The 21126-nt window shown below is 40.4% G+C and overlaps 2 protein-coding genes across 2 annotated transcripts in view; one reads left to right on the top strand and one right to left on the bottom strand.

The window, feature by feature from the left end:
* The window catches only part of Secp43 (tRNA Selenocysteine associated protein), a 197258-nt gene that overhangs the window by 92384 nt on the left and 83748 nt on the right, over positions 1 to 21126 (bottom strand). The window lies entirely within an intron of this gene.
* The window catches only part of LOC135940777 (uncharacterized), an 86686-nt gene that overhangs the window by 58720 nt on the left and 6840 nt on the right, over positions 1 to 21126 (top strand). The window contains exons 3-9 of the mRNA XM_065485828.1: positions 8535 to 8702; positions 9476 to 9742; positions 10096 to 10383; positions 10533 to 10672; positions 11739 to 11895; positions 17547 to 17686; positions 19533 to 19775. Coding sequence (XP_065341900.1) covers positions 8535 to 8702; positions 9476 to 9742; positions 10096 to 10383; positions 10533 to 10672; positions 11739 to 11895; positions 17547 to 17686; positions 19533 to 19775 — 1403 coding nt within the window. The remainder of the gene's footprint in view (positions 1 to 8534; positions 8703 to 9475; positions 9743 to 10095; positions 10384 to 10532; positions 10673 to 11738; positions 11896 to 17546; positions 17687 to 19532; positions 19776 to 21126) is intronic.

The following is a 21126-nucleotide window of genomic DNA, read 5'->3' as shown; positions in this document are numbered from 1 at the left end:
GTTTAAATTTCAGACCAAAGTAATTTCAAACGCGCTGTTTTCGCTGTTGCATTTTTAAAGTGAAATAGGAGTTCACGCTCCTTTCCACTTGCCCTTGTCTGAACAATGCGTTCGACAATTCCCGTGCAACAGAGGAATACAGTATGACAAAATATTTGATTTTTGGTTGTTAATTACTGCGGCTGATCTGGAGCGCAAAGCTCGATCGACACCGCAGTGCAACACCAATGTGCTGGATTAATTACGGCGATTCAAAGTCGGTCCAGTTAAATTTTTCTTGGCTTTCCAAACTTCCAGTTTATGACCCCCGGACTAATGTAGCGGTACAACAACGCGGTCCTGCTTTTTGTTGGAAGCCAACAATTGTCGGCGGTTTGAATTATTGTAATTTTGCATTATTGTTTAACAGCAGAAAGATGATTTTAAAATAAGAATTCAGTATTCGTCCGTCAGCCACACGGTGCTGACGTGATTCGTTTAATAGTGCAGAACCCGATTCAAAGGGGTGAGTCCAACCGTCAGTTAGCAAAAGAATTTATCACTTATTTTTGTAAACCATTTCAGTTCTTGTATTTGATTAAGCATCCGATCGGATTTGCAACTGTAACATAATACACCAACCAAATTCTTCATCTGAATTCATCGGTCTTCATCATTTCATCCCTCTTCATTCTCCCAAAAATCTTTGAAATTTTTATTTTTTTAATTAAATGAATTATTGGAATAAGCTTGAAATTTAACCTCAAAATTTTCACTTCTTGAAAAAGTCATGCAGTGATGACATGAAATGCAAATTTATTTTTAGATATTTATTTTTCTTTAAGCTTCCACAAAACACATATTTATAACGAACATCACCTCAAAGAATATTCGGTGACAACAAAACCAACATGAAAGCGTTGACGACTCCAAAGGAAATGTGCTTTTGATTCAGTGAGTGTCACGTTGGTTTCATTCCCTCTGGCTATTCAAAATATATTGAAATGAAAGAGCAGTTTTTTGTTTCATTTTTAATCTGTAATCAGAGAACGAAAAAGCATCACTGATTTTGTAATAAGAAAAATTAGTCTTTCGATTTTTCTTTTTTCCGTGGTGGTGTTAAGCAAATATAAAGCTATGCAGGATGAAAAATATACAAGGGCTTGAATTAAAAAAAAACGATAAGCTAACTGGGGTTAATAAAAAACTTACTAAATTTAAAGTATATATTATTTACTTAATTTTTTTAATGGGCTGCAAAATATTCAAATATCTGTGTACAAATTTTCCGTAGCTTTAATTTAGGTTAATTCTGCAATTTCGGTACATTTGTTTTCCGTTTTTTGCAAAAAGAGTGCAGAATATTTTTAATTCTGTCAGATTTTGGTGCTGAGTTTGACTTTTAGTTTTAATATACAAATAATTCAACTAGTTTTGACCCTCGTTTTTGAGTAGCTTAAAAAAGGAAAAATGTCCAAAAGCTCCAAAGTATCCCAAAGGTAAATTAACGGACTATTTTCAAATGAAAGGCAGAACAAAATTATAATTTAATAATGGTTTTCTTTGTAAACATACAAAATATTGTAAACATAACAAAACAGATGTTTCCTCATCCATGTACTGCTTGCCTAGCAGCTCAAGTTAAAGGCATTTATTTTTATTTAAATATCCAGCAGCAAATCTTTTAATTTTAACAAAAAGCGTACTTAACATGATTCAAATGGTCTGCCTGAATTTATTTATCCAATCTCCCGACAAATCGGAGGGCGCATAAATTTATTCCCCGGCATTTTGCTAGGCGAGCGGCCGCCTCACGAGCGCACTTAACCCGTCTAGACCGCTCTGTCGGCAAAATAGATCCATTTAAAAAGCATTATTACATAAGCGGAGAGTTTAATGGAACGCCGGTCTCGAATAGCAAACGATTCATCATATTATCTGGCGGCATCCAGCGCGTGTGAGCGTCGTCCTTGGCTGCCGCAGCGTTAGTTGGCCGCCGCGGATCGGCGCACAGACTCGCAGCAGGGCAGATAAAATATGCATACTCCACACATGATTGAAGGCCAAAGTGGATAAGAGGCGGCAGAGATCGATAAGTGGTCGTCTGTCTCTCTTAAGGGCTGCGGGAAAATAGCCCATTTTTCCTTGCCAAAAATAGCACACTCGGCGGCTGCCGTCGTTTAAAAAAAATGGCGCGATTCTCGCCTCGCCTGATGTATTGTTTGTTTGCCTTGTGCGGTATAATCAAGACCGTTAACACACGAAAAGAATTGCCTGGACGGTAAAAACACGTTGAAATTTTGATGAATTGTCTACGCATGACTAGCCATTCTTGACCATGGAGAAAATTGGTCGCTTTATTCCCTTGCAAAAGGGCATTAATTAATTTTCTCTGGTGATGGGTGCTTTGATAAAAAGTATATTCAGTCAACTAACTTTCCTGGAGTTTATGCTTTTACCAAGACTGCTTAAAAATCTTCACCAGAAGCAGTTTAACCAAATGTCCTGGCAATTTTCCATCTTGTAAATTTGGGATCGAAGACATCTAAGTGTTGATTTCTCTTTTGAAGAATTTTTGAGAGAAAAAATAGCTATAAAGGACTACACTGACTAAAGAACGCATACCTTGGTATTTTTCTGTTTTCCATTCAGAATTTGTTCAATATAATAAAAAAATTCGCAAATTACACGGAATGAAGAGTTGGAGATTTAGACGGTTTTTCCAAAAAGATTTTTGTTTTAGAAAGTTCCGTGTTTTAAGCCAACTTAAATGGATTTATTTCTTTTAACATTTTAGATTACATTAATTATTAGACATTTAGGGTGCACAAAAACACAAAATTTACCATGTTAAAAAGTTAATTGAGTTGTAAAACACTTTTTATGTTTAGCGATTTGGAATAACGTAATACTGCTATTTTTACAATTGAGAAAATGATACAAATGATACATTGAACATTAAACTTCGTGTTTTAATTCCATATTTTATCACACTTTCAAGGGTCTGCAATTCTTTTTTACACGGTTGTTTTTTCTTAAAGAACTTAAATGTAAAATTAAAATGGCTTCTCCAAACACGCAACACTCGGTATCAGACGATTAAAAGCATTTGTAGTGCTGCTCAAAAAGTTTTAAAATAGTGCGAATAGTGCTTATTTAGGTGCTTATAAATAGACGCACATGACAAATCTACAAGTCCCAACCGTTCCTGAATAGCCATAAACCTTTCATTATAAATCCATATTAAAACGGTATAGCTTAGCATTTTTGCCACGTGCGTTTGTTTTCAAAATACCCTGGTAAAACAAATCAATCTACTTTGGCGGAAGAGAAATTTCTTAAATATAGTCCACGAACCGATGAGAAGGAAGGGTCTCTCTTTCCCTTCCTCCGTGTGATTAGTTATTGCGAGATTGCGCCCGATTTTCTGGCAATATCCTAAAAGGCTGGCGTGTGTGTCCCGTTTGTTTGGGCAGCGCGGCCATTGATAAAACGGCTACATGCGCTCGCTCGCTCGCTCGCTCACTTTAATCAACGGCGCAGCCCGCGACGTGGGCCGAATTGGCCTCGGGCCGCGCTGGAATTGAAATTGGCCTTCTTGCGTGAGGACGTGTACCTTCTCTATCGGCCTACAGAAACAATTGTTCCGTTCATTAATATGTGTATATACACGTGCTTTGGCAGGAGTGAACCGTTGTTTACTCGATTGCAGCGAGCGGACTGCTGTGTAAGCACACATCCATGGCTGTGTACGTCTATACACACACATACACAAACACCACTCGCTGGCTGTGATTTCGAGCGTTGCATATCTCTGGTGGCTAATCAAAACGCCGTGGATTCCCTTGAGGAATGCGCCCGCCAGCTAAGTGATCCCGCACACTGCCATTTACGGCCCAGATTGGAGGCAGTAAAACAAAGCTTTTGCAATTGAAACGCGAGGTTTGCTGCTCGCTCCTGGCTCATGAATCGATTTGCAGAAGCTTGCAATTTTAGATAACACTGAAACAATTGTTACATGATAGTTAGATTTTGCATCCGAATTTTCTCATAGTCAATTTTTCGACCCCCCTCCCCCCATTGAGCAAAGCTTTCAAGATAATTAGGTCATAGCAGTTCACAGTTTCTCATTGTTGGTGTGGAAAATTCAATTTTAATATTCCGTCAGATTGTTTGGAAAACAAACAAAACTTTTAGATCCTCAAAAGAAGTTCTGACGCTGAGAACCAGATGGAAACTAAACCAACATTGTTTTTCGCAAGGAGAAAGGAGAGAGTGAGAGGAGTCGTCTTTACCCTGCGCAAAAATAAGCGGCTTCCTCTGACAGAATTTGTATTCATTGGCTGAGATCGCGAAATCTCTTTTCGTTGCGTACTTGCGCCGGCACCAAGTGAATACAAAGCTGTCCTTTTATCTTCATGCCGTGTGCCAGAACTCGACGCACAACAAGACGGAATTACCTCTCGCGCCGAGTGGCGTACGCGGCCCAACCGGCCGCCGCTGACAAATGGCAAAACAAGCAAAAAGGGAAAAAAAGCGCTCAAGCCTGTGCACCAACTTTTGTGTCGCAGCACCAGAGAGCAGTAAATATTATATATGCCCCTAATTGCCACTCGACGTTTGTGCGTGCGAGGAAAAAAAGAACTCACGCACGCCACTGTTTTTATTTGCACTCTGGCCGGTCTACGCACACTTTATGTAAATTCAGCTTTGCGAGTATATTTTTACGCACAGCCTGACGCGTGATGTGTGCTGCAAAGAGGAATAATAAGAGCACAGCCATTTGCATAGGCAGAAAAGGGCTTGTCGTTTCGTTTTATGGTGGAGCTGCGTGTATGTGCTGCTGCGTATTTCCGCCTAGATGCTTGCATTCGCGGCCGCCGCTGGGTGGCATGGCAGCTGATACCATGTACCGACCTAGCGTATTTTTCTGTTTGCCCTCAGTCGTGAATTCAAGCGTGGTTTACGAAGTCTTTATTAAAAGACCTTTGCAAAATGCAGCTGTCAGATTCTTTCAACGCTTTCTGCAAAATGTTTTATATGATATCTTGCGTGAAGTACGGCAAATTCAGACCATTTTGCTCCGGTTTGTCGCAATGTAAATCAAAGTTATCAAATAAATAGTAATTAATTGAAACGAGAAAAATATGTTTCATACTTTCTCTGCTAAATGACGTGGGATTTTAAATTAAATCATATTATGATAAATAGCTTTAAATCATGTTTATCTAGATGGATGGAAAAAACAAAATGGAAGAGAAAATTATCTCGCATGTTCTGGCACTGGACAGCAATCTTTTTTGGCCTCCAAGCCTCTATTCAACATGCATAACTAATACTACACAATGTTCATCAGCAATCAATAATTATTAATTTTCTGATTTTGTGGGCCCAAATAAAAAAGCGAAAAGGATTAACGAAAACGATATGATTGCAAAAAGGAGAAGTTAACTGTAAATTAAATTTAATCGAGAAAAAGGCAGAAAATTGGATTTTAACTTAGCAAAAAATAATTAAATGGCTTGCTCTTCCAGTTAATCGAATATCCTGTGTTGTATGTATTTTTTTCGTACTCATCTAATCAAATTTGACCCGTTGGTATTTTATGATGCTTTATTAAGGCAGTTTTTTAAAACCCATTATGCTGGGACGGAGGCCGTGTTTTCAACATTACATTTCATTGTGGTCCGCATTCAATGCGCTGATCGCTAATATTTCAGCAGCGAAAGGTTCCCACCGGCCCCTATTTGGCAGTACAATAGTGTCGATTAATTCTGCATCAGCTGAAGCCCGAGAGGAAATTAATATCGCATTTGTAGCTGTGCGCAGAGGAGGGCGACATCATAAAAGGCCGCGTTGCGTCCGACGCTAAATTGCCCGTCCGGCACATAGGTGCTTATTGGGTGAACGAGTGTTCGGCCGCACATCTGCGCCGGCCGTAATTTTTCTCGGGTATAATTCAGTATATTGTACATTTTGCCGGGCAATAAAAGAGCCACTTGTTGTGTTTGAGCAGCCGTAAAAGCGTATCATTTTCATCTCCGGTGGCAGCCTTCAAGTTAATCCAAGTTGGCCCACGCGAGCGCTGCACCAATTGCTCGCCGCCAACCCACGAGAGGAAGCGAGGAAATGGCTTCCTAAATTTCCTAAAAGTGCGTACTTTTCTCTCTGACTGCTGGAGCGAGAAACAGCACCTTGAGCCGCGTGCTGCCCGCGGCGCAATCGATATTTTTATAGCGTTTCCTAGCAAGCAGAGTGAGCTGAATTTCTTACTCCACGCGTCGTGTCAATTATTCACGAAATGTTTGCTTGTGAGACTTCCGAGCGAATATCAAGTTCGGATTTGTGTAGTTTGATCTACGCATGAGAGCTGCTTTTTCCACTCTATATTGAAATCCGGGCTGATTTTTTATGCCAGACAAAATACCACCGGTGCAGGAATTTTTCATTTCCGCCGGCTGTGTATTTGTCCAACACTCGAAAGTTATTATCAGAATTCAAGAGTGGTCCACTTGAAATAAGCCCCGCCAAGTGTAGTGTTGCACTCTGCATGCTAGAAATCCGCTTTGATTTTTGGAAAGAGAGCAAAAAAGGCCGCCCTCTTCTCGGCTGTATGATCCACGACACAGTAAAGCAGATTACGCCCACATGTGCTTTGTATTTTCCGCGTTCTTATGTGTGGAAAAGGTTTTATACTTTCGGCGCTCGCCAGTATAGCGTTTAGATGCATGCCATCGATTCACTCGCGCAGTTTGCAATCAGACCACGTTTTTAGGAAATCACAATGATGTCGCTATAAAAAGACGATGCTTTCGCAGCCGTGCACGGTCATCAGAGACGGTTTGTTTCATCTCTACTCGCTCTCCTGGGTGCTCTAAATTTGATACCCTCAACTTCCGCCAATAGAAACGCAATTTGCAGTTTGAACAATAAAATTGTTGAACGAAAAAATATAAACTTTACCAGTGAAAAACTAGGCAGCCGTGCCGGTGGAAAAAAATGGCCCAAAGTTCATGACTGTGACCTAGAGTAAAGGGATAAATTAAATAAAATCGACCACATACTCATCGTTACTTAAATGTTTATTTATTTTATTTATTTATTTCATTTCAAAAGTTATTTGTTTTCTTCTATGTGTCTGTTTTTTAGCCCTTTAGCTCTCCGAGTTTCTTCTAATCAGGAAAAGGAAATTATTGAAGTAATTTAAGCAACAATCGAGTATGAAGTTATCTAATGTGCGTGTGAGCGTGTTCGTAGTAATATTTAAATTTGACAAAATCATAACCTCCTATAAAATATTCTTGTTAGTTGAATTAATAAAACGAATAAAAATAGGGTTGGTTTTAATTTCCTAAGAGAGAACCAACCTTGAGTATTGACATCTAATTTTAAAATTATTTTAGATCGATCTCTCGCCTGAATGTGACCCCCAGATTTTATCCCATGTATTCGAGAGAAACAAAATAATTTCTACTTACATTAAACACTGTAACAAGAGGAGTGACGATTAAATTAAAAGGAAAATATCCATTAGTGGTGCAAGCGCAGTGTTGTAGTGTCGTCTCTACTTAAAGCACGACACACATATAAAATGTAAAAGCACGACAGCGCGGTGGAATATCGCGTCGCGTGCGAGAGAGGAAAGGCGCATTAGTCTCCGCTCAGGCAAATGAGCAGAGCAGAATTCAAATGCTACTACACTGTCGACGGAGGAAAGGAGATTGTCCTTTGATAAAGTAGGTAACTGCTCGCCCAGTTACACTTTATCACCCGAGTCAGTCGCAGGTCGTAACTCAGCCGCACACTCTCGGCAAAGATTTACTCATTTGATGCGCACTAATGTACAACTCTGTACTCGGTAATCTGGCTGCAGCTGGCAGAAAAATAATGTCATGCCAAATGGAGAGATGTGACTGTGTGTGTGCGCACGCGAAAATAAGTTTTCGCTCCAGTTGAAAAACGCTTTTTGCCTCTCGCCGGGAGGCCAGATGGCGGCTGGAGCCCCTGGGAAATGCACCTTGCCTGACACGTACATAAAATGTACATATATGTGTGTGTGTGTGTGTGTGTGTGTGTGTGTGTGTGTGTGTGTGTGTGTGAGTGCACACGGCCGAGGAAAGAAGCGCCTTTGCGTCGATGCACACCTTTGTGGAGTGCCGAGGCACACGGCTGGCGAGGGTGGCAAAATGAGGCCAGCCGGCCGCTCAACAAGCGGGGAAATAAACTGTAACGGCGGCGTAATGGCATAATAGAGGTGCAGAAAATTCCCCAGGGCAAAGTTGCATTCATCGTCGGCGGCTGCAAAGAGCAGCGGAGCCGGGCGCGGGTGGAGGGAGCGGCGCGGGTCAAAGGGTCACACGTTGCATTCGATTACTGCGCTCGCCGCCTTGATGAGGCCTACGTGTCGTGCACGCTCGATGAGAAAAAAACGAGACTCTGCTTTCCTAGAAGAGCGAGTCCAATTAACCAACTCTGAGATACGGCAATTAGCATAATTGCACGTAACACAACTCCACAATTAGTTTAATCACCATGCTATTCACAATTTGTTGCAGGTGCTCGGAGTGTACCTGGTATGGAGAAGCGGGCTCGCGGGGGCGGGCGGCAAGGGTGCCCCCAACAAGGCCAGCCACAACACCGGCATGCGAGTCTACGTCGACTTCACCTTCACACTGCTCAACAGAGACCACTTCAGCGTCAACGAGGCGTTCAGTGGCAAACAGGTTTGAAACATTGGAAACAAATACAAAAAACACCCACTCTGTGAAACTTACAACAAAAAGAGGTCAAAGAGAAATACCAGACATTTAACACATTTATATCTGGAATGCAGGTTTTCCCCTCACTATAAATAAACATTAAATTGTATTTCTGACAATACTTGTTGAATTAATTAAGCAAAAAGTTCTACAGAGTATTTTATTTTTTATCTTCGTAGTTTCATAAAGAGTTAATATATAGATTGTCCTGATCAGGGTACTTGAAAAATTATAAAAATTTTCAATTAATTTCCAGGCTTGCTGGAAAGGTTTTTAATATGTTATATGGATTATATTTTTTTATCAGAAAATTATTGTTTGTGTCGCTTAAATGACTATAAATGTGAGTTTCAATAAATCTTTTGTTGATCGTTAAATTGCAGCAAATTAAATTTTGGAAACGCGCTCCTTACAGACACGGAATTGATAAGATAACTAAGCCACTTTTTTATAAATGAGATAAATAAAAAAATGTTGTCATCCTGAAACATAATAAACTTTTTTTGAAACAAAAGAAAACCGTAACAGGCGTGCTATGTGAACATGTTTCTGTTAACAAATCCTTCCAATTTTAACTTATAGCAGAGGTGAGAAAAATTTCCAATTAATATCGGTGCTGCTTAGTCTTTGGTCTTCAATCTCTATATTTTTTATCTCATAACATCATAATTTTATTTTTTCGAAAAATTCCAGTAATCTTTTGCCTGTAAATTATGAAAATGTTTCCGTCCGAGCAGGTCAAATTCACGTGCGACTGTCCAGCGCAAGGCAACCGCAACTACATCCCGGTGTCGGACCTGCGGACGCGCAACTTCACCGACGAGAACGGCGAGTTCCAACTGGAGCTCACCATGGGCAACGTGCGCACCGTGTTCGACTCGGACCTGCGGATCACGCCGCAAAACACGTCCACCTCGAAACAGCAGCGTAGACAGCAGCTGCGCCTGGAGACTCAGTACTTCTCGTTCGGCGGATTTGACTGGAACGTTTCATTAGAACGAGAAGTGAGTGATTTTAATTAAAAGGGAGTTGCATGAAATAAAACGTTTTTCAATCACGTTGCTCCTTGCTCGAGTACAAGATATTGTTAAGAAAGAGATGGTAAAATTTCAAAGGGGGTGTTTATGGATTAAATCAAATTTTCATTTTATCTAGAGATATTTTCCTACCAAACATTATAAAAAATAATAACTTGCTGAGAAAAGTACTGCCAACAATTTTTTCTAATCAAGTCGTCTCGCTTTCTGAGTTTGGGTATTTTCTTCAGACCTCATCCCCTCTCTCAAAGAGCTATTTCCGCTTTGATTCCTACCCCACAATCATATTGATAAGTGGCCCAAAATTCTCTGTTTCCCAGGAGGAGGACGGTGCGTGCGTAGTGCAGTTAAATCGGTTGACTGGCTTCGACCATCGGTGTCATGTGCGTTATTTGGTAGTTTTGGGCGAGGGGGAGCGGCGCGTGGACTCTGGCCTTATCGACGACATCAGCGACACAGAGGGTCGGGTGCGGGGTTGGTGTCCGGGGGTGACGGTGTCTGAAGTGATGCGAAAGGGGGTTGTGCGACTGCACCTGGAAATGTTGCTGGCCAACAGCCTGAGTGAGGTGAATGTGTCGACGCCTCCGATCAGCGTGGGCACCGCACAGGTACGCCACACGCTCTCTCTGTTCCGTCCGCCACGCTTTGGTCGTTTTTTTATTTAGTAAAGAGTACATCAATTTAGTTAACTCCTTCAGTAGTGGTATAGTAGTTGCTATTATTTGATTGATATAGAGTAAAATTAACTGCCGCGTAGGTTGTTGCGCAGACTGCCCCTGCGCAGTGCTTTGACAAGGATAAGCAACAGTGGCTAGTGACGTCAGACCTGCATGGGGACACCTTGCGCTTCCACATTGTCTTCAAGGACATCCACAATGTGCCTCGCAACCACCTCAGGTTAGTGGTCTGCTCGACTTCTCGTGCGAACGACTGACCCTGATGTTTGCCCCAGCTAACTAAATATATGGACTTGGCAATTTTAGTCGTTTTTCCCGTTTTCCGGCCAGAATCAAGCGAATTCTTTTTATTTAGAGCAAAGTAGAAAGTTTGTGGTAAGAATTAAAAAAAAATCGGCTTCAGTGAAAGTCGTTATTATTCTCAAGAACCAAAACTTGGCATATCAGTCAAAACGTGAATTTTTATTTCGAAAATAACAAACAGGGTAAGTAAACTAAAGTAAAGACGTTAATTTTGTTTCATTCGGCAAGTATTTTTTTTCATATTTGATGTGTCAGCTAACAAATAAATTTATTGGTTAAAACGGAGTAATTTATTTATTCACCAATGGACATTCAAAGCATTTTTTATATTTTTGTACGATTCAGTTGGTATATTTACGATATAAAATTAAATGTTGGATCTTGTATAATTTTTTATCAATTTATCTACAGAGCTTTGAATAATAAAAACAGTTGACCGAATGAAATTTCCAAGTCTGTTCATTAGTCGTATCGGGCTGAACTGAATCCCTCGAGACCATTCTGTATTTTTGCAGTGTTTAAATTTTTGTCCCGTCTGGGAATTGAGTTGCTCGCTTGTTTTGCGCTGCGCCAGCTTCACTGGCTCTGGCTGACAAGTTCGTAGTAACTGACCTCTGCGGTTTTTAGGCAAAAGGAGCAGTGGCGTCGTTTGCATTGATCTGTGTGTGCACATATATGTACACACAAACGAGCGCTGCGGGATATCCAATATACCAAGAGACTTTTGCCTCCGCTTCCTTCTTTTATTGAAAATTCTTGTTGCGACCTTTGTTGCGGCTGGTTCTCATAAAAATGTAGGACACAGCGCGCAGACAATAAAAGGAATGCACAATGAAGAATTTATCAATAAAAAGCATGCACGTGTGAGAGCTGCATCAGCACTATTCTAAGTAGGGCATGCATTCGGCACTTGTGCACGGCGTCCGAGCGCCAACGCAAAAATGGCACCGTGTGTTTTGCAGCAAATTCAATTGCGTTCGCAGGTACGTGAGCTGGAGTTCGTACATTATGCGCTTCCCGCCAGACGACTCGTCGCCGCCTGAGCCGGTGGCTTTGGAGGGCTCACCTTTCAGCCATTACTACGCCCAGGACACCAGTGATGAAGGCATCATGATGGAAACCGAGGTTCCCGTCAAGGAGGTACGTGGCTAATCACCTTTTAAACGAAAATCCGCTCGGCCTAAGCCTCCGCAACCACCGCGTGCAGCGGCAGGGATTAATTTTTGATGCATTTTGATTACTTCTTTGCATGTCAATGAGTCAAACTCCGGAATTTCATCAAAATATGCTAAATTTTTCGCTAAACTTAAATACCCCAGCATCGTACTATAGCTACCGCGTGCACTGTACTTTGAAATATTCTCCAGTTTTGCACTGCAGCCATTCAAGTGAGCTAAATCTTTGTGTAATGCGCGCTCGCTTTCCGGGACAAATCCGTTGTTGCCGTCTTGCTCACTCAGATGCACTCTTATGGGATTATTTCGCATTTCGAGTCAAAAGCGTCGGATAGAGCGAGAGAGAGAGAGAGAGAGAGAGAGAGAGAGAGAGAGAGAGAGCGAGAGAGAGCGAGAGAGAGAGAGAGAGAGAGAGAGAGAGACTCCTATGTATCGTGGTATTGATCCCCAGCATCTCTGGTGTGTGGTGTACATATGCAGTCGTTTCCATACAGCAACAGGTCACCATTCACATACGGGCGTACATACTCACTTGCACTGCCTGCATGCACAATACATACAATGGTGCGCAGTTCAAATGAGTCTATTTCTATCTTTCCCTTCAGTGCTCTTTGCCGCGGTGCAAATGCGCTCTTGTCGACGAACAAAAGGCATGAATTACGCAGCAACGATCTGTTGGGCTCTGAAAGTCAGTTAAATTTTTTCTCATTGCAGAGATGAAATTTTTTGCTCGGTCGTCTCCAGTAAAGGAAATTAAATGCCTTTGCCTCTAAATTAGGAAAAATTCCATCTCGTCTGAGAGAGAAAAGAATTTGAAGTTATACTACTGATAATTCAAGCATATTAGAATTTTTATAAAAAAATATTATTATGGCTTATTTATAAGCGTGAAATGCGTCTGTAAAATAAGTATAAGAAAAATATTTTGTGCATAACTTTCAGCATAATTGACGGATTACTTTTCTACCTGCATTATTCTTGACTTGAACTTCCGTGAATTTTCCTTTGGCAAATTTTTCCATAATTTCGATCTCGGGTCTGTAGGATTAAGGGTAAAAAAATTTTATTTTTCGGATTAATAGGTGCACTCTCCTTGTCAGTGTAATTTAATTTTTTTCCATCTTCTCCAGCAAAAAATAAATGCCTTGCCAAATTTTTTGGGAAATTCTTGCTCGCGGCAGAAGAAGAGAGAAAAAAAAGTAATTTCGATTAAAAGATGCCACGTGCCCCCGTAAAATTGCAATGCACGAGGGCCACCCCGGGGGAGAATGAGTTCCAAAAGAAGGCCTTTATGTTGTCCATTGAAGCGAACAAAGGCGCTAGCAGATACGTACTCACTGCCGCCTCAACACTCTTGACAAAAAATCAGATAAAAAAGGTTGACGTTCGCGAACCGCCTACGGATGAGTAGTTATGCATTCCGCGCAACCCGTAGGCCGAGCTGGTTGCATAGTTGGCCAGCTGGCAGGCGTTTTTGGCCCTGCGTGACTCGCCTTCATAACTCACTAGACAGGCAGCCGACGGTGCATCGGAAGCAGAGCCGCGCAAAACTCGCTTGAACAAACACTTTGAGCCGCCGCACCGGCAATTTCATTTTCTAATCGGGTCATAACTTTCATCGCGAGTCACTCGAGCGAGTTATATTGCGCCGCAATGCTCGTCAGTCGGTCTCTACGCTTTTTTCATATCGGGTACTCACTTTCTGTTTATTTTTAGCTCGCTTCTAAGGGTTAGTGCGCGGAGCGTCACGGGAAAGAAATTGCTTTTTGTTTGCATGATGCATTTGAGATAATTGGCATCAAAGACCTGGTTTTATTGCCACGTCAAAAAATAAATAAAATAACTAGAGTAGTGACTTACTGACAGATGCCAATTCATCTATTAAAGGAAATAATAAAATACTGTGTAGTTACTTTTGCCATTACATAAATATTGGAATTGATTTGTTTTATTTTTATTGAGAAAAGATATATATTGGTTTTGAACGTTACAGTTGCAGTGAATTCAGACGAATTATGGGCTGGTGCCACATAACAAGTGCAAAAAATATTCTCGTCCCTGCACGAAATATATTTTTGCACATTAAAACAGAAACAAATTAATCCCAGGAAAAGGCAATTTTTCTGTTTTGATTCATTTTTTTCTCACAATCAGAGTTCTCTTTTAGTCACGAGGTAGCTGCTTCCGAAATCTTGTTTGTTCATAATTAGAACCATAACTGCTCATTACAGGATTCAATTCAATCAGTCTTGTGTTAGCTCAGTGACAAAATTACTTTTAAAGATTTTACTTTTTCTTTTTTAAAAGATATCTAAAACTGTCAAAAACTCCCATTTTGTAACTCTCAATATTTTCAAGCAATTTTTTTTTATTAATTCACCCTCGACTCTCTGAACTGTTTTACATTTTCATTTACAGCCGAAAAAATGTCTACTCTCAGCGCATGCTTTAATTACATCGACCGTCTCATCCGTTCCTCCTTTGGGAAATCGAAAAAAGGGGAATTTCATGCGAAGCTACCTCTTGTTTTTTTCTCTCCACCCCAATTGACTTAGTTGCTCTCCTGCGCGCGAAAGGAAATAAACGCGTGTGAAAGAATGGGTGCTGAGTGAGAAGATATATCTAGCGTTTGATTTATTATCGGACCGTTTGTCAGACTGCTGGTCGATGCGGAGAGAGAAAGATCCTGAGGGAGTCGTTGCTGCAACAGCCTCTTTATCTACCTGCTACTTGCGAGTCGTCGTCTTCCTTTTGTACCTGGTGGCCAAGATTTTAATCAGGCTCGAGGGCTGCTGCCTGCGTACGCACAGAAATGAGGCCGCGGCGTGAACGTAGGTAGGCAGCGCCCGTGGGAGCAGGAAAGCCGAGTGGGCGGACAAGTTGAGGCACGTCTGGGCCGGGCCGTTGATCAACTGATCTCGACAGCACAGAGTTTGCACTTTGATGGAAATTGATGTTATTCCGCTCAAAAGGCTGTCGCATCCGATCCACTTCGTAATAATGACCTGGGCAGGATCCTCAGGCTGCTCAAAGAAGAGACGAAAATTTGTTTATTTTTTATTAAGAGTGATTATTTTTCTTCAATGAAAAAATGGAAAATGTTAATATAATTCCTCGTAAAACAATAATAAACATAATCAATCAAATATACGGGGGTTCCACAGCCATGATGAAAAAATATTTTCATATTTAATGTCTTTTACTACATTTTTTAATTAGTGATACGATTTAAAATGCAAAACAAGTTAAATAAGGAAAACAAAAGAAATTCATAAGATAAACTCAAAAGTCGCAAAAGGAAACAATATTTAATAAACATGTCAAATCTTGTTATAAATGAAATTTTTTATTTTAGAACATTCAAAGTGTAGACAAAAGGTTCAGACGAATTGTTCCTCCTAAAAAGTCATTTCTTTGCGTTAGTCTATGTAATGGAGAGTTCCGCGTCTAATTATTTTGGATTCTGTGGATCAAATAAATTAAATAAGAGCATCAACCCCCGGGCAACCCACGTCACAATTTCATCTCGATCAAATTTTCAAATTTTTCATGCGTGTATTCGCCAACGTAAATCGCCCACGGCCCAAACCGAATCCAGCTTTGCCGCCTCCCACGCATGCCAAGAATATGCTTTTTCTGCGAAAATAGACGCTGCTGTATCAACTCACCACATCCATAGACAAGCCCGTGAGTCTCCACGTATAAGAACCTGAGAAGGAAACTACATGGAAACATTACTCCGTGCTGCAAGGAGATAATTGCTGGCGGCAGGGTGATATCTTTATTTTTAGCACGCGCCGCAATGCCAGCTTTATTTATAGCGCAGAGACGAGCGCCAGGTGTCGGGGGGCTAATTTGCGTGCTCGTCAGATAAGCTCAGCAGTGTGTTTGTTCGTATGCGTGCGAGGTACGCGTGTGGGGTTGCGGCCGTTAAATTATTCACTTTGAGAGAAAAATAAGTGGCGCGGCGTCTGCCGGCTCATTATTCATTTAGTGCGCTGCCAGAGATAAGTGGTATTGAGCAGACCTACTTCGCCGCAATTTTATCTCGTTCGCAATGTCTTGCTGTCTGACTTTATTGTTTTCTTCGCGCTCGACAACAACAACGGCACTTCCGTCGCGCGCGCGGTTGATTGCGTGCGCGAAATGTCTGTTGTTTCATTCTCCGATCAAGGACGGAGAAAAATAAGTGCTGCAGTGACGTGGCGGAAATTCTTTCGCAGGCGGTGCCAAGGGGATTTATTTGTCTTTCAACTCTGAATTGGATCTTCTTTCACAACAGAACTGTTGGAAGCTTAATAATTATTTCCAAATAAAAAATAACAAAATCGTGTCAGTCGAAACGGCTTAGAATTACTAAAAACAAATTTATTTTGCCCTTAACAAAGTTTTCTTTAATCATAGAGATCGGAAACATGAATAAAAATATTTAAAAAAAAAATAAATTAAAACTGGTGTTTGTACAGTGATTTTTGACAAAAATACATAATAGGGGTTTCTGGGAGTTTGCAGGAAGAACTAGACCTTAATATAATATTTATTTCTTAAATAATAAATACAAACAGGAATCAAAATTTTTCTGGATTGGACAATCTGGAAAACGTCATCATTCGTAAGGAATTTTTAATTCATATTTCAAACACTTAGAAAACTAATTTAGAACATTTGATCGAGTAGTGTCTTTCTAACTGTTTTTTTCTGCATCTTACAAAAGCAACATTATGGATTTATTTTAAAATGATTATTCATCAAATTCGTTTTACGAATAACATTTTTGCAATTTTGCTGACAGTATTTTCAGTCACTTAACTTTTTTGATTTAACTGTTAATTTTACATTTAATGACTAAAATTTAGAGTTCTCAGCCGCACAACTTTGAGGCGGTGGCTGGCTCGACGGCTTAAGCCGAATTTTAGCCAGGTGGCGCCTGTGCATTTTGTTCAATGGCTTGTGCGGCTGAAAAAAGTTATGAGTAAAGTTTGACAGTGCTTAACGACCAGAAGGACTGGAGACCACCTTTTCTACAGGTCTTTTCGATTTTTTCAAATTAACAACCGGTGGCTTGCCGCATGACTAAAAATTAGACCATACTACTTAAATCTAACTTAAAACAATCTAAACCTTTTAAAAATGAGCTTCTAGTCTTCAATCTTTCAATTATGTAATTGATACATTTTCGCTTTTTAGTGAATATGTTTCAAAATTTCAAATATTTGGACTTTAAAACTTTCTGCTTATTCTACATTCTCCTTGCGACAGAACTCTCTCACTGTCCATTTTAAAATGAAATAATGCTTCCTTCATATATTGAAATTCAGCTTGTCGGAATCTAAATTGTTCCTGTTGATTTTTCGAATAAAATACTCTAAAAACCCCTTTCATATTTTATTCAACTCAGGCTCCCTTTCTCCAAACTTGACGCCTTTGTATCAGGCGAGAAACGAATAAATTTGCTGAGAAGTAGCTGCGTTTTATCAACGGCGGAAATTTAAAACTTGGCGTTCTGCGAGACGCTTTCATTACGAGTTGATTAATGAGATGAGTCTTTCTGCCGCGAGAAGCCCCGGCCTTATTAGTTTTGGAAAATCTGACGCCTCTTGATGGATTTTGTTGCAGATGCGAGTACCAGACTGCGAATACTTCAGCGACAGGTCTCAGGTGCGTTTGCAGCTCGAGTGGGAGGATTCGTACCTTCTCTTCCAGTCCACCTACCACAAGTACGATGACGTCACCCGAGTGCACAACTACCAAATGAGGTGGGCATTTTACACACCGTTGTATCGGGAGAGGTGCCGCCTAATGATCGGCGTGCTTTGTGATCGAGACACGCAATCTCCATTTGACGTCTCATTTATTACCCGCGCCGTACACACGCAAATACGAAAAGCTGCACTCACAGAGCTCTGTCATTACGACCAATTGTATTGCTGCACTGCTGCCAAAGTTTAATCTGCAATTTCCGTTGGGTAATGGCAGTTATTTCTAGTTGTGCGGATATTAATTTTAGATTTCTTGGTACTGCAGTCGAGGTTCGACTCAAACTGTGATTGAACTTTATGTGGTGGGTCGGAGCTATTTCTACTTTATTACTATAAATTTTTCGACCGGATTATATTCGCTCAGCTGAGGTACACTTTTACGACTTTTTCCTCCACTTCACAATCTTTTTATGGACTTAAGCTCGATTGAAAGATTCGGATGTTTTACGTACATGCCATGAAATTTAATAACACAAATCCTTGGTCCTCTTAAGTGATATATATTTTGTTTTCGATTAAAAATAAATTGTCTTCTATATTTTTGGAGATAGTCAGCAAAAGTGAACTTGAGAAGAAATAAATTAGATCTTTACGTTTTCAAAATGGTGCGGCCCTTAATGCCTCGCCTGTAGTATACTTATTGTTTTTCACCATAAACCGCAATTAAATCTCTCAAATAACAAAAGAAGAGATCATAAGTTATTAATTTGCTGATTACGATAAGAAAAGAATTGAGATCATTGAATTTTCTCTTAAATAAATTATATCTATTTCAGTCATGCCATGACTTTAAGCGTATTTTTCCAACTGGAAAGCAGCTTTGTGCCCATTAATTACAAAGCATCATGTCAAGCATCTCACAACAGCAATCAGGTTCTGTCAAAGCTATGTATAACGCTGTCACCATCCCAAATTTACATGTTCTCTATGTGTTTGTGATTGTGTTCCGGCGGGCACATGACAAAGCCCCAGCCCTCAGATTCACGTCTGACTGCTCCATTCTGAATTATTGTTGTTGAGATAGAGTCAAAAAGACGCCCACGCAGTGCGCGCCCCACGTTTATAATAACGCGCACACACAGAATCGCGAGCGCGGCATAGAGAGAGCTTTGAGCTCTCGCGAGCGTTAGCCAAATTAATAGTCAACACCAGCGTCTCGCTTCCTCAAAGCCCGTGTAATGGCGAATTCAAATTTCTGCGCTCAGGTGGCATCGCTCTTTAAAACGGCCAGCTTGTTTCTCTGGCAAGCTTTGCTAATGAAATGTAAACTGAAGAGTTTGCTGAAGTGTATAATTCAAGTATTTCCAACTTAAATTAAAAAGGCATAATTTCAACATTAATTGCGCAATGTATAAAGTTTTGTAATCTGCCAATGGTTTCCTCAGCATTTTGTAAATAAAAACAGAAAATAACATGTCAAAGAACTAACAGCTTAGCAAAAACGGATGTCTGAAGAACTTTTGTTAAAATAATTTTAGATCTGTTTTAATATTTGATTGATACAGGGCAACAAATGAAAATCCTAAGGAATGAGTTCATGCATTGGCAACATGGATGTTATGTGCAGTATCGAATTCTTTAAATTTTTATTACTAAGAAAATATTCTGTAGGAAACGGAAAATTGCGTGCAAAACCTGATGTGTGTACTAGCAGTATTTGTTTTTTCTTCAATGAATTTTATTAAAAAAATATGAAAACTTAAATTTCATTCGTCTACATAGTCGAGTGGCTCCTGCAATTGCCTATTTATCTAGTTACTGTTCATATCATCAGTTTATTAATAAATTGATCTGGAATCTGCTCGTGCTTTTTTCTTCTGATTCATTGGTCAATTTCTTTCAGACGCGAAATCAACGCGTTGCAAGCGGAAAACTACAGCTTGGAGCGGCAATTGTTCAGCTACCAGAAGAGCATAGCGTACGCCCACTCGCGGGGTCAGTACTCGGCCGAAAACACCCCTGTCGGGGGCACCCCCGACGCGGCCCCTTACCGGCACCACGGATCCTTCAGGCACAGCAGCGCAGGCGCCGCGCCCAAGCACGGGGGGCACCATTACCACCCCAATCACCACCCCGCAGCCAGCAGGTGAGTTAATCTTTTATTCAAATGTGTTGTGTGTGTGTGTGTGTGTGTGAGCGCCACATGCACATTAACACAGAAACGACACGGCGCACTCGATTTATTCCTGTACCGCAAAAGGGACGTGAAAAGAAGTCGATTTCCAAAATTGAAAATTATTCAAATAATTTTTTATAAACTTTTAATGAAAACTCGATACAGCTTATTTCTCCCAAACAATTAATTTTGTATCCATTTTTTATAACAATCCAAAAATTCAGATATTACTGCCATTTGCAAATGCCATTTTTTCGACGAAGAATTTTTTGTTGTAATTTGATGACTTGTTCTAATTTTAATCCCAACAAACAAATAACAGCTAAAAAAGTCTAACTTACCTTTCCAGCAAACAAACTTTGTTTCACAACCCCGATAATGCTCGCTCGCTGGTTCTGAACGCTGGTTATTCTGCATTCACCTGCGATTTTTTCAGCAATTTACATCAATCAGGTTGAATGTGTTCCTCTTCTCGCTGCTACATACCAGGCACGTAAACAAAATGGGAAAATTGCTCAGCGATGCGGTATTATTTTGTGTTGGATTAATGGTGCCGGATGATAGTAAAACGAGGAACGTTTTCAATCCTCTATTGAGATCCTTTTCACCGTGGGAATTTCGATGAGTTCATCCTACAAATCGAATCAATGCGTGCTTCTATTTTATCGCGCTTGTGCGTTTAATTGAATAGCGTTCTTGTAGGGATAATCTACGTTAGAATTTTAAAATTATCTTCAAAACCAATAAAAATGATATCTGTGAGCAGTTCAAACGAGTTGGACATTAAATATTACACACAAAAAGCACACATTCTTCACAGTTCTCACCGATACTTTATAAAAAAAATCCACGCAGTTTCTGTTTTTAACAACACATTTTCCCAGAATTATAATTTCAGGAATTTTTGGTTTGACTAATTGTGAGATTTAACAAAACATGAGAGATATTTCTATGACCACCAGGAAATATCCTCGTTCAGAAGTGGCGTTGTTTCCTTGTGGAAATTGAGATATGAACCGTATTTATTTGCCAGCCACAAAATCTCTATTCCCGCGGAGATGGAGCTGCCAACAGGCGAATTTCGGCCAACAACTCAGTATTGGATTTTCACTTTGCTAGCCGTGTTATTAACGTTATGGATATCGGGGATAAAATTTCACCGCAGAGCGACGGCGAAGCTGCTCATAATCGCATTCCACGTTGCTGCAAGCTGAGAAATAAATGGACGTGCTTTTTCCGAGTGAAATGCCTCGTTTTTCGCGCAGCAGCTGCCGAGGCGGAGGATGCCACTCTCCAGATAAAACTCACTCGGGCAACACGG

The sequence above is a fragment of the Cloeon dipterum genome, chromosome 3 (assembly GCF_949628265.1).
Source record: "Cloeon dipterum chromosome 3, ieCloDipt1.1, whole genome shotgun sequence".
Lineage (NCBI taxonomy): Eukaryota > Metazoa > Arthropoda > Insecta > Ephemeroptera > Baetidae > Cloeon > Cloeon dipterum.
This window is presented reverse-complemented; position numbering and strand designations above follow the sequence as displayed.